Below are 14,412 nucleotides of genomic sequence, written 5' to 3' on the forward strand. Positions count from 1 at the left end.
ACACACACACACACACACACACACACACACACACAAAAAATACCCACACATTATGAATTAAACAGAAAGAGGAAAAAAACTGCAAATCCTTTTGCATTATAAGAACATTACCCCAACATAAGCTCTGAATAAACGACAAGTTTCATCGGTTGTCTTCATGCCTAATGTTATTTTGATAGGGAAAGCCTGAAGGTACTTTTAAAGGATCTAAATGAACAAAAGAGAATCATCAAGAACCAAGGAATTTTTGTTGATGGCATGAAGTTCAATGTAGAATTTGATGGTAATTAAGATGTTTCTATCATAATGTTATTTGCAAGAACATTAACCTTAATCTTTTTAAAAGGAAGGATACTGACTTTCTTTTTTAGAAACTTAATTGAGGGTTTTTTTTTCATTATCAGTGACCATTATTTTAAACAGTAAGTTAATCTTCTACATGTACCGGGGGTATGTCATATTATAATTCTTTATTGCTGTTGATTTTTGTCATATCTTAGTTTCATTGGACTACAAAACACTGATCTTTCTTTTGGTAAAGAAAGGGGATCTTGATTTTCAACTTGGTGGTCGAGGGGTAGATGTAGAATTCTGCTTTATATGCAATGCAATCAGGGTTAGTATTTGTGTTGGTGTACATGTGGATCAATGAGCATTTCTTAGTTGTAGTTCATCAGTTACAATATACAAGCTACAGTCTTCTCTAATAATGCAACCAAAAAATTTTGTAAGATAATATTAATTTATTTTGAGGTAATTTCATTTCCCATTAGGGTTGCAAATGTCATGAAGTGGCCCCAGATGAAACCTGCCTAAAATGCCTACAAAGCAAGTGTAACATAGACAGGTATACTTTAAGTTTAGCCATTCATGATCATTAAATAATGCACAGGCTTATGTAGGAAGTGCTTGAGGCCTTTTTGGTACCAAAGTTGATGCATTGTAAGAGCAGCCACCTTCCACCATTTATTTATTGCCATGATATTCATAAGACTTTATTTTTTATTTATAAATAATAATAATAATAATAAACTTTAATAATGTATCAGGGGTATTTAGCTTGAAGCTAATTGGGGACACAACTTGGAACGTTGGTTTTTGCGGAGGGAGGAAAACCAGAGGACCCAGAGAAAAACCCGTGGAGCAAGGATGAGAACCAACAAACTCAACCCACATGTGACGCCAGGTTCAGGAATTGAACCCGGGCCACAGTGGTGGGAGGCGATTGCTCTCACCACTGCGCCATCCCTGCTCCTTTTGGGGTACCCATTTACAATATAATTATTGTAAATGCACCATTGTTATCTATAATTTGCAGATCAACTGGAATCCGGGAGGATCTCCTTTTTCTCCTTGATGAAGAGCTTACTAGCATTCAGTTGTGTGCACTACATATGGAGATACGCAATACAGAGCAGTTGCTTGCATCCATTGGTCTGATTGCCTACAAGATTGGTTCACTTCCAGAAGCCAATCAAGCCCTGAAGTGCTTTGGCCCCCAGAGTCTTTTCATGGTGATAGAATTTCTGTTAAGAAGAAGCTAAGAGTGGTCAGGAGTCTGCTATTTCAAAGCAGAATATTCATGTTAGCTCTATGTCGGGTGCATGAGTGGTCAAATTATTGGCTTTGTGTGTATTTTACAATTGATTCACTTAGTGGGTATATCTATTATTTTTCCCATTATGATAAAACACATTTCAGGTCCAACAGAATTTGAAATTCTTCAAAACCTTGAAGAGATTGTGGGATTCTCCCTTCCGCCGGACAAGTTGAAGCTCTCCTACACAGATGTAAACACAGCTAAGAATTTTATTCTTAACTGTGTTACATTTTGTCAGTCCCGTGTTGATGTAAGTCTTTGATACCAGAGGTGGCATTGGCGAGTACCTTCACTTGTGGTTCAACAGTTCTTGTTTATTTTTCTGTAAATTATGAGGTGTGGTTTATATTGTGCAGTGCCCAGATGTTTCGTGGGAGAGCGCTTTTGAAATGGGCACCATTAGTGAGTACTTGCTTCCTTTTCAATTTCACAGTATGCACTAATTACCTTTCTTATTTAGTATTTAAATAAATACTAATTAGTATTTATTACCTTTCCTATTAATCGTATGTAGAAGTCTGTACTTTAGGTGGCACACCCTAAAGTGCTGTATAACCCAGCATTTTTGTATTTTTACACTCTTTCTATGATCTTATTTAGTAGACTGTACTTTAAGGTGGCACACCCAAAAGTACAGTATAACCCAGTATTTTTGTATTTTTACACTCTTTTTATGATTGTAGTCAATAGACTGTACTTTAAGGTGGCACACCCAAAAGTGCAGTATAACCCAGCCTTTTTGTATTTTTACACTCTTTCTATGATCGTAGTCAATAGGCTGTACGTTAAGGTGGCACACCCAAGAGTGCAGTATAACCCAGCAATTCTGTATTTTGAAACTCTTTATATGATTGTAGTCAGTAGTCTGTACTTTAAGGTGGCACACCCAAAAGTGCAGTGTAACCCAGCATTATTGTATTTTTACACTCTTTCTATGATCATATTCAACAGGCTGTACTTTAAGGTGGCACACCCAAAAGTGCAGTATAACCCAGCATTTTTGTATTTTGACACTCTTTCCAGGATCATAGTCAATAGGCTGTACTTTAAGGTGGCACACCAAAAAGTGCTGTATAACCCAGCATTTCTCTATTTTTAAGCTCTTTATATGATTGTAGTCAGTAGTCTGTACGTTAAGGTGGCACACCCAAAAGTGCAGTGTAACCCAGCTTTTTTTGTACTTTTACACTCTCTCTATGATTGTAGTCAATAGGCTGTACTTTAAGGTGGCACACCCAAAAGTGCAGTTTAATCCAGCATTTTTTGTACTTTTACACTCTTTCTCTGATCATAGTCAATAGGCTGTACTTTAAGGTGGCACACCCAAAAGTGCAGTATAACCCAGCATTTCTGTATTTTTAAATTCTTTATATGATCGTAGTCAGTAGTCTGTACTTTAAGGTGGCACACCCAAAAATGCAGTATAACCCAGCATTTTTGTATTTTTAAATTCTTTATATGATCGTAGTCAGTAGTCTGTACTTTAAGGTAGCACACTCAAAAGTGCAGTATAACCCAGCATTTCTGTATTTTTAAATTCTTTATATGATCATAGTCAGTAGTCTGTACTTTAAGGTGGCACACCCAAAAGTGCAGTATAACCCAGCATTTCTGTATTTTTAAATTCTTTATATGATCGTAGTCAGTAGTCTGTACTTTAAGGTGGCACACCCAAAAGTGCAGTATAACCCAGCATTTCTGTATTTTTAAATTCTTTATATGATTGTAGTCAGTAGTCTGTACTTTAAGGTGGCACACCCAAAAGTGCAGTATAACCTAGCATTTCTGTATTTTTAAATTCTTTATATGATCGTAGTCAGTAGTCTGTACTTTAAGGTGGCACACCCAAAAGTGCAGTGTAACCCAGCAATTTTGTATTTTTACACTCTTTCTCTGATCGTAGTCAATAGGCTGTACTATAAGGTGGCACACCCAAAAGTGCAGTTTAACCCAGCATATTTTGTACTTTTACACTCTTTCTCTCATCATAGTCAATAGGCTGTACTTTAAGGTGGCACACCCAAAAGTGCAGTTTAACCCAGCATATTTTGTACTTTTACACTCTTTCTCTCATCGTAGTCAATAGGCTGTACTTTCAGGTGGCACACCCAAAAGTGCAGTTTAACCCAGCATATTTTGTACTTTTACACTCTTTCTCTCATCATAGTCAATAGGCTGTACTTTCAGGTGGCACACCCAAAAGTGCAGTATAACTCAGCAATTCTGTATTTTTAAACTCTTTATATGATCATAGTCATTAGGCTGTACTTTAAGGTGGCACACCCAGAGACGCCCCTTTGTCAACAAGAAAAATTCCAGCGCATTTGAAGTTTGGATGGCCGAGGGGTGGGCGCCTATTCAAGGAAATACGGTATATAGATTACTTGAGGCTGTGCGCATTATTTCGTGTTGTTGCATAATTCATGTTATCTCGTATTGCCCAGTTTGTCAGGAAATCAGTCGTCGTCATGTGTTTACGTCCTACAAAAACATCGCATCGGAAATTTCATGATCTAGCTTCGCAAAGAAATGTACCAGCTTTTGTTTTGCCTTGATTTATTCATTAATTTTTTTTTCGCAGCACTTTGTGTTTTGAAGTTCTCTTCCCGTCGCGGTTTGCAGGGCGCCTTCTAGCAGTAAATGAAACTGTTTTTCAAATTTGTGTCTCAAATGACCATTTATTATTGTCGCTCTGCTGCAGATAGGTGAAGAGCTCAAAGAGCAGAACAGTTTGGGTCACAAGAATTTCTTCACATTATATATCCCAGAAGCGCTTAGGTATTACTCTGAATGCCAGTTAACTTCAGCCTGGGTGAACCAGAAAGGATAGAAAACACTTCCCTATATTAACCATGAATGAAAACCTAAGTATGTTATATATCCCAGTAGCGCTAAGGCATTACAATGAATGCCAGGACTTCTGCCTGGGTGAACCGGTAAGGATAGGCATCAATTCCCTAGATTAACTCGTGATTGTCAAAGAAACTAAGTATGTTATGTATTCCAGAAGCACTAAGGCATTACTCTTAATATCAGGACTTCAGCCTGGGTGAACCAGAAAAGATAAACAACACTTCCCTATATTAACCATGACTGAAAAGCTAATTATGTTATATATCCCTGAAGCACTCCGGCATTAACTACACTATATACCAGGACTTCAGCCTGTGTGAACCAGAAAGGATAGACAACACTTCCCAAGATTGACCATGAATGAAAAACTATAAAGTATGCTATATATCCCAGAAGCACTCAGGCGTTACACTGAATGTGAGGACTTCAGCCTGGGTGAACCACAAACGATAGACAACACTTCCCTATAATATTCGTGAATGAAAAACTAAGTATGTCATGTGTCCTAGAAGCGTTCAGGCATTACTCTGAATGCCAGGACTTTAGCCTGGGTGAACTAGAAAGGATAGACAACACTTCCCTATATTAATCATGAATGAAAATCTAAGTATGTTAGATATCCCAGAAGCGCTCAGGCATTACACTGAATGCTAGGACTTCAACCTGGGTGAACCAGAAAGTTTATAAAACACTTCCCTATACTGAACATGAGAGAAAAGCTAAGTATGTTATATATCCCAGAAGTGCTCCGGCATTACTGTGAATGCCAGGACTTAGCCTGGGTGAACCAGAAAGGATAGACAACACTTCGCTATATTAACCATGAATGAAAAGCTAAGTATTTTATATATCCCTGAAGCACTCAGGCATTACATTGAATGCCGGGAATTCAACCTGGGTGAACCAGAAAGGAAAGACAGCATTTCCCTCTATTAACCGTGAATGAAAAACTAAGTTTGCTATATATCCCAGAAGCCCTCTGGCACTACGCTGAATGCTATATTAATCAAAGAAATCTGACAAATATATATCTCAGAAGTGATCAGGCAACACTAAACAAAAATCTTATTATTACAGGATTAAACTTCAAGAAAATAGATTTCTTTAAAAGAAAACAATGTTGACTGTGCCATATTACAATAGGTGTACACAATTTAAAAATTCAAATGTTATACATTGCATGCAGAGCACATAAATTGACATCACATGGTTCCTCTTCAAGGGGAAAGAGCAAGTCATCTCTTAATCCTGTCCATCTGAAACAGACAGAAAAAAAAAAACAGTGAATTTAGTTTCCACCTTTATAATCCAAAGCTACCATATTTCTGCTGGTAACTGTCTGTCAAACTGAGTATCCCAAGTGAGATTTAAAGACATGGGTTCCAAATAGAAAGTGAAGTACCCTACTGCAAGCTGGACGTTTTTATGCATGTCAATACGGAAATGCAGAGTTGTACCTACCCCCCCCCCCTCCCCAATATTTGCTTTGCTCTTTGGGAAACACTCAGCACAGGCTTCCCCACGAGGAACATCAGGACAGGCACATTCCTATCAATAAAGTGCACGTACGACTTAATAATGAATTAACTTGGCTAAAGTCATAATATTCACTATTATTTGTAGATATATAATCCCTGTTCACCACAGATAAAATATGTTCATGTTTGTGGACAGATTTCTGCTTTTCCATAAAGTCAAGAAAGCTGTCACTAATTGATTAGAATTAAATTGCCTCACAAATACCGGTAACCTGAAAATGTTTTGTGTTACTGTAGAATTGTGCTATGATGCATGTCATTTAGCAATTGCAGGTATAACCTACCTTAATAACTTTGCAGAATACACAGCACTCTGTGTCCAATCCGGCCTCGCAGGCAAAGTTCATTTATATATTTGTTAGTATCACCACCTTTTTGCTTGAGTAGCATAACATGGCTCGACATGTAACATAAAAACATTGCAAAAATAAAAAAATATGAAGTCAAGATTGACAGACATAAATAACCTGGAAATTTAACGTAGGTACTAAAAGTTGGAATCACCTGAAACCACCTGAAATTTACTTAGGCAGTGGAAGTTAAGGCCACCATTCATCAGCTATATTCTGTCATTTGCAGTAAAATACCTTGCAAAAAAATCCACATATATTTCACTTTAGCAATGACAAAGTCAGTGAAATTCTAGGTCACGCTATAAATTCGTCTCTGATTAAAGAAAAACACAATGTTCAAAATTTCCTTAGGAAGTTTGAAAATCTTCAGGCCTTCCTGGGCTTTTTCATATATAATTTGCATGATCCCGTTGGAAAAACTTCACGTACTTCTTTCGATTTAAAACAGTTTCTTCTTTGCATTCGTGATCTCATGTTGTTATTGTAACGCAAGTGCTTAGTCAAGAAATGAATTCGCATATTCCCGTGCAACTCCCAGCCATTCGTAGAGCTAATTGAGTGTGTTTTCAATAAGAACAATGGAATGTTTCCTTGAAGACCTGTTAATTGTGGTGCCTATTCTGTAATGTAGGGCATTATATACGATATCCGTAAGCCGGGTTCCCTATGGATAAACTCGATTGTTAACACTTATTTTCTGATGTCACCCGTAGTTTTTTAGGTGCTTTCAAGTTGTTTTAAATTGTTTCGAGATATTTTCAGGTAATTTTGGATAGTTTCCTTAGGGGTTTCAGATGGTTTCAGGTGATTCCAACTTATTGTACCTACGGGAAATTTAACTTTAAATGCATTTTCCATCAACCACTATAAGCTGCAAAATCAAACTTAGGCACTTTGATGGATCTTTAATGAAATTTAACGGTATTGAGTTCTGATACACCACAGAACCAACATTCACAACAAAAATAAGGCAGCAAATACACTTAGCCGGTTTATGACGTCACTCCATAGCAACCAGCCTTTTCGAATATTTGAAGTTCTGTTTACCTGAGTCTCGTGATGACTCTTCAAATGGATATTTTTCTAACTACCAATACGTTTAAAAGTTGTCTGTGCCAAAAACGTCCTTTAATATTGAGCCCGCCTGCGTCTTGCATCGTCTCCAAGCGCCCTCCGAAGCATTGTTGCTGATCTTGAATAATTTACATCTAAAACGGTTGTTAATCGTGGTCGCTTCACATTACTTTCCATTTCTTCTTTAGAATTAGCCTTAAGCATGATAAGTCCGCTTTCGTTGCCTACCTATTTTGTATCCAGATTTGGAGAAAATGATTTTTTATCAATAGAGTTTGTCTCAGCCACATTTGGTCCACCATTGACGCCAGGCAGAACTTAAGCCAGATTACCCGCTTTCTTCTGCTGTCGCTTTCGCTTTCTCCATTCTCGACTTTGTTTACGTTTCTCCTTGGGAGTATTTTTTCGCGATTTTACCCCCCGTTTATTTGGTATTTCCAGCTTTGTGGAGGCCACAAGGTCCGCCGACATTTTATTAATGTATTCCCAAGCAAGAAGAGCGAATTAGTTGAAACAGTACGTGCATCCGACCTCGTAATTTACAAAAACTTTATTGTTCTCGTGAAAAATGAGAGCCGTCTTATTGAAACTTGATGACAATATAAGCCGGCCAAAAAAACACTGTAAAAGCAATTATCTGTCACATCGATGTCGGCAGCAACAAGATTATGACGCCTTACAGGAAAGCTGCCTGGAGCGCTCAAAAAGTGCCATACATTTTCTTAGACTTTTAGTCTAAGAAAATGTATGGGACTTTCCGGGATACTTGCAGTGCAGACGATTTGCGTCCCCTCATGAAAAACATCTAATTAAGTGATGATCAGCTTAAAGTGCAGGCGAAGCATAACACTGACTTTCTTCAGAAAATTATAACTTTATCCACATCTCAAGGCTATTTTATTTATCCATTAAGTTATCTATTTGGTTTTCTATTTGCTTAGTTGATATTTTTATCCTTCTATTGCAGTCTTTACCACACGTAATCCTATTCCTAGAAAGTGAGGAAGTCAAACTAGTTTGACGTCAATGACCAATTCAAGAATTTATGGTATTTTGCTCCATAACTTAGAGACGATATGATTCGGTGCCAGTGTAGATAAGAAAGTCTCCAACCTGCATTACGTCGACTTAAACAGGGGAAATTCAGCTTCAAAACCAGATTTTTCATTGGTCACTTTCTGGTTGCACTCTGAGTCATCTCAACGAAAAAGTCGAAAATGAAACAACAACATGTTGATATTGATTTGTCGACTGATATCAGATTACTTGAGATAAATTTATGCAGATTGCTTCCACGAAGCTGTTAGCTGTTGTGTCACACAAGGCGAGCATAAGGTTCATGACAGTTACCGGTCGTTTTGTTCCGGACAGACCTTCATTCGTTAAACCTCGTTCCTGTCAATATGGATTTGGACCTTGGAAACAGAAACCCACCGTCTGGCGAATGGAATGTCGAATTTTCCACTACCCCAAGTGTTGTAAACAAAACAGAAACTGCGTCTCAAGTCATCGCTGGGTTTTATGCATTGCTCTTCTACCTCGCCCTACTTACCTTGAGCATACTTGGCGTTTGTTTCAGAGCTTGTGCCCAGATGCTTTCATCCTGCGCCACCTCTGCCCTCTTTTTAATAGGGACATTGTTAGCCTGTGTAAATGTGTTCTGCAATTCGCACAACTCAGAAGTTAGAGTATACTTCCGCCTGCCCACGGTTTTTCTTGTTGGAATCGTCTTTGTTTTGGCTGGGGCGGTATTTTTCTTCTCGAAAGCTGAAAACGTGGCCCAGCAAACTACCTTAGCAAGACAGCAACCCTCAATGGGACTTGTTGTTGGAGTAATATCCTTCTCTTTGATCATCATCGAGATATTTCTCCTTGCTGCGGCTTGTGTTTCAAACAACTACGGCGATCAAAATTCTTGGGCTGTTCTCGCAGACAAGACAACGTTTCTCGTCCAGAAGGTTATCCAAGCAATCGTATATATCTTGTTGTTAAGATATAGGACAATCTGTCCAACGTACAAAGAAAGTGCTAAGTTTTATTTAAAGACCCTGGCGTTTTTTAATTTTATCGAATGGGTAGACTCCCAAGTGAACGAAGAGAACGATATCAACTCAAGTCATGCCGACCTGATTTACAAATCCTGGTTCCAGGTCCTTGTAGTTTCTTACAAGGCGTTGATAACAGATTACCGCCTTCTATGCTCACTTCTGTTTCTTGAGCATTCCTTAGAGGACGAAATGGCGGACAACAACGACGAAGAAAACGACGCACCTAATAGAAACATGACCTTGATAAATCAACAATACAGAGCTGCAGGGTTTATTTTTGGCCTACTGAGCCTTTCTGCACCACTCTGTACAGCAATGTATTATGTTGACAAGCTTCCAATAACTCCATGGGTCCACGTGTTTGCCATTATAGTCAATTTGACCATTGTTGGATATGGAGCAATCTTTTTAGCAAGCAATGATTTAACGCGTCGTGATCTGAATAGGAATAAGGAGTCATCTGGAGTCCAAATCATGGTAGGCGTTGATGTATGTTGGCTGTGCAACTTAAAGATCAGTTAATCATTGTGCTAAATTGAGCTTTAGAGTACGAAATCTGAGTCTAATTCTTCAGGAGGGGGGCATTGGCACCTATGACAAACCGCAAAATCGGAGAAAAAACCTCAAAAACCGCAAAACCGACGAAAAAAGGCAGCAAAACCGAAAACTGCATGCAAACCTGACAAAACAACTATATTTTCACCTTTAAAGGGTGTCAAAAAGGAAAAACCGAAAACCGCATCTGAGTTTTCATGAAAACCGAAAACTGAATGCAAATATACGTAAAATCCGCAAACCGCTCTGAACAGCAAAACTGAAAAACCGAACCTTTTTGTCCCCAAAACCGAAAAACCGATCCAAAAACAGTCAAAACCGCAAAACCGAAAATCTCAAGGCCCCCCTCCTTCAGTACAAGTTTCTTATCTTAAATGGTATAAAAAGAGGCCAGAGTCATGACAGTGTTATGGAGACGAAACTCTTCGAAACAAATAGGTCCTTATCTGCTATATATTGAGGTGAGATCAGAATTATTGCGTGACTGTCCTGTCAGATTGTCCTTTCTTTTTTTTTTTTTTTTTTTTTTTTTTTTTTTTTTAATACAGCATTGTTTATTACACTTACACATGTACTTACACTATAATTACTTTTTACACCATGTTTAAACTACATTAACTTACACTACTTACAATACATATATAACAATACAGTTACACTAGTCAAATTTAATTACAGTTGATCTATTTACCACATTATTGTTTGCATGTTAATTGTCGAGTAACTGCAGAAAAAATTTCCATTTGTTCCTGAACTCCTTCTCGTTATTACAAGTGACAGCAATATATTTTTCTAGATAAATTTTGTCGCGCACAAGTGAGACGAAATCATCGAAACGGCAATTCATGGTATTTAAAGCGTTAACATATAAAAAATATTTGCCTAGAATAATGAGATGGTTGAGGGCTAAACAGTAGGTGTGACAGATTGTCCTTTCAGAAATCAAATTGAGCGCACTAATTTTGAGTTCACGTTCCAACGGTTAATTGGAAGAGGACGAAACTATACCTGGATATTCTGAACTCAATTCTTCTTCCTCTATCTGTTACAGGTATGTTTCTTGGGAGCTGTGGGACTCGTCTGTTGGATAACCAAAGCCCCAATCTCTGGTTATTGGTCAGCTACCAGTCATGGCAGAATTAAAAGCGATGACTCTCTATACCTTGCCCTGGCTGCAACAAAGTATTATGCTCGCGGCGTTTCTACAGCGTTTCTGATGGGTCTTTTCTTGAAAGTAGAAGTGCAAACCTTGGCACGTAGAAACTCGGCAGTGAATAGAAATCACTTTTTAGTGCCTGCTATGATGTCAACGATAATTGGAGCGTTTGCCGAGAGTTTAATTGATCAATATGTTGGACCGGTGGACAGCAGACTCAGGTTTGTAACTTCCAATTTATCTCAGTATGCAGGGCCGTAGCTAGCTTGAGGCAAGACGAGGCAATTGCCTCGTCTTAGTTTTGGCCTTTTTTAAATTTTTCTTAAAGATTGACTTTTCTGAAGGAATATGCCACGGAAAATCCTTAAAAGAGCATTTCTAAACCTCTAGATTTCAAAGTTTTCTGGGGGGCATGCCCCCAGACCTCTCTAGCGGCTCGCGCCTTCGGCGCTCAAACCTTGCCTCGTCTTGTCCTTAAATCTGGCTACAGCCCTGGTATGATTATCAATGTATGGGTAGGTACATCGATATTGTTGCAATATCTTTATGATAGGTAGAGCCACGTTGAACCTCGGTTAACGTTGTCATTGTTTGTGTTACTTAATATTGTACAGAAATTTTCAAGTCGATCGCATTTAAGGCCTTTGTCTTTTTACTGACACCTTCCATTCCTCATTTTTCTCGACCCTTTTACAAATCTCTTAGTACATCACCACCAGTTCTATCCTGACTCGGCGCCTGGTAGCTGTATTTCCATCAGTTAAACACATACGCTTTACTCCACTTGCATTCAGCATTTCAATCCGGAATGTCCATTGGTAAATCACCATGACCTATACCATCCCGTCGACCAATTAAAATCCTTGTATCCAACACACAGTATCTGTATCATCCGTATCAACACACATTCGGCGCTGCTGTCATAATTAGCATCACCAGTAAAATTATCACCATTAGCACTTGTAGCACAACTGCCACCAATACCACTATCAACATTCTGGGCATTTTTAACCATCAGCACAACCATTGCTATCATTGTCACCATTCCCATCGCCACCATGACTGTAGCAAACACCATCACCGTCGGTACTAACTAATTATTGTCATTATCATTCCCCAAACTTTTGCCACCACCAATACCACCACATCCCTATTTATACCGTTGCAATTGTCTCCAACATCACCATCATTGTTATCAACTTCGAATCCAACCTTGCCAAAACCTTCACCGTTCCCAATATCGCTAGCATCCGACTATGGCCTCCATCCACTACCAGCCTCTCTACCACGATCAAATCCGTCGCTATCACCACCATCACTGCCATCCCAACCATCAAAACCATGACACTGGTATCACTGTCACTAAGCCCTTCACTGCCATCACCATTACCATCATACTGCCTTCACCACTTGGTCGTAATTATAACCATCATGCATGATCCAATTTGTAAATAATATAACATAAAGCAGGTCACTGCTCATGTGCTCGTTACTCTTCCAGATTTCTTAAGGATGAATTATGTAAAGTGCATAACAGCTTTAATGAGGTGTAAACAAAATTCATTTGTAATTACAGGAAGGAAATCAATGATGCAAGTTTAAAACTCCTGTTTACAGCTGGTCCACCGATGTACCTTGGATTTCTGATTCATATGGTTTTGCATTTTGTTATTTTACAAGCAGAGATCGTTAAACGCGGTTGAGCTCGCACACATTCTTGTAAAAAGGATTCATTGTTTATCAATTCATAGTGAGAAAGCTGAAAACACATAAGTTACTGTATGAATGCATAAGTATGCATAAGTAGATCATTGTAGACTCCATTCATCAACTTACTAAATGGAGGTAAAGAAAATAACATACCTGCTTTCCAAATGAGTTCTGAAAATCCGTTTTTTACGATTTATGCAATGGCGGTGATGATTTTGATTTAGCGTATCACTGATATGAATAGAGCAACGAGAATGACTAATGTATGCGCAGCGTAGAAATAACTAAGACTTTAATAGAGAAGATTGCAGAATTTTGCTTTGATTACTAAACGTTTTGGTACTTCAGTGACCCCATTTCTTTTTACGAGAACTTGATATTTTGGTGAATCCATATATCCGATTTGTTGATTGTCAAGTAAATACAATCTACCAATCTTTGAGTTTCAGTGTTGTCTCAGGTAATGTAGCGGGTTTTGAGCGATAGGGACTGATGTAAAGGCTTCCTCAGTATTTAATTCTCAGACTTCCAAGTACACTTCAATAACACAATTTGGCCGGTGACTGAACTTCGCTAAACACGTAAGTCCAAAAAGCCTTATCTTCTGCGCGAACTTTGCGCTCAACAGAACTGTCTCGTTAAAAAACGGATAGTTAACACAAAAAAATTAACATTCTAGATAACCCGATATATTTCTAACAGTCACACGCAGCCGAATTTCTCAATAGAAAGTGCACCAACGCGGGGCCCTTCAAAAGTAAAGCTATGCACAAATAACACAATAGACACGGCAACTGATAATAACCCCTTATACTCTGTAGTTCCTTGAAATATATTGATTTTTTTGCTTAATTGAATTGATTTCTTTGTTCTATGCAAGTAAAAGTTCCTCTATCATCTCTTAAAATTTACAGATAAATGAAGAGGTAAATAACTCATATTTTCTGAAATACAATTGATCAATTGGACAGTTTTCCCAGATTTAGAAGTGCATCAGTTCGAGGAAGTTGTAATTACTGAAACGTAGAGGGATCCGAAGGTAATTTCCAACACATGACATTGTTTGAGCAGGTGTGAATTTATCTTGAATTGATATTAGTCCAACACGAATGTTTGACCTCGAAGCCTCAATAGTCCGGCCATGGTTGAGAATGTCTGGCGCCACATTAAGCTTGGGTGTCGATTAAATATTTTAATTTCAGTTGGATGACAGTTAACTGACCTCAACCCCACGTAGACACTACATCACTACATTATAGACTTACTAAACCGTCACGTCACTTCTCCCTTAATACCCTCAGAAGCTATCAGTTCATTTCGGGCGGATTTCGTGTCACAAGTCGGAAATAATGGATGAGCAGCTTACTTTCAATTATCAAGTTGTAATTAGATTCTACTTGAAGAAACCTTTGAGGAAAAAAAACATCCGTGACTTTATTTGACCCTTCCCTCCCTCCTTCTTATACCAACGTTCCAAGGTCAATTAGACCATCAGAAAACAAGGTAATTTTAGTTTTATCAACTG

At 38.3% G+C, this 14,412-nt stretch overlaps 1 protein-coding gene, 1 long non-coding RNA gene and 1 pseudogene across 3 annotated transcripts in view; 2 read left to right on the forward strand and 1 right to left on the reverse strand.

Annotated features, from left to right (window-relative positions):
- Positions 1–6,202, forward strand: part of LOC148734727 (uncharacterized) — a 13,063-nt pseudogene extending 6,861 nt beyond the window's left edge. The window contains exons 4-10 of the transcript XR_015998836.1: positions 180–283; positions 501–616; positions 774–847; positions 1,319–1,600; positions 1,702–2,002; positions 3,855–3,971; positions 4,182–6,202. The product of XR_015998836.1 is annotated as an uncharacterized LOC148734727 (transcript). The remainder of the gene's footprint in view (positions 1–179; positions 284–500; positions 617–773; positions 848–1,318; positions 1,601–1,701; positions 2,003–3,854; positions 3,972–4,181) is intronic.
- On the reverse strand, positions 5,502–8,000 carry LOC148734729 (uncharacterized). The gene is made up of 2 exons (XR_015998837.1): positions 6,276–8,000; positions 5,502–5,709 (listed from the first exon to the last, which is right to left on the reverse strand). It is a non-coding gene; the product is annotated as an uncharacterized LOC148734729 (long non-coding RNA).
- A 592-nt stretch (positions 8,001–8,592) lies between these two features.
- On the forward strand, positions 8,593–13,739 carry LOC111320232 (uncharacterized). The gene is made up of 3 exons (XM_088753655.1): positions 8,593–9,943; positions 11,073–11,398; positions 12,754–13,739. Exons 1-3 carry the CDS (start codon positions 8,822–8,824, stop codon positions 12,878–12,880), a joined length of 1,575 nt encoding a protein of 524 aa, XP_088609781.1. The 5' UTR covers positions 8,593–8,821; the 3' UTR covers positions 12,881–13,739.
- Positions 13,740–14,412: the final 673 nt, after the last annotated feature.

Source organism: Stylophora pistillata, chromosome 3, assembly GCF_964205215.1.
Source record: "Stylophora pistillata chromosome 3, jaStyPist1.2, whole genome shotgun sequence".
NCBI lineage: Eukaryota > Metazoa > Cnidaria > Anthozoa > Scleractinia > Pocilloporidae > Stylophora > Stylophora pistillata.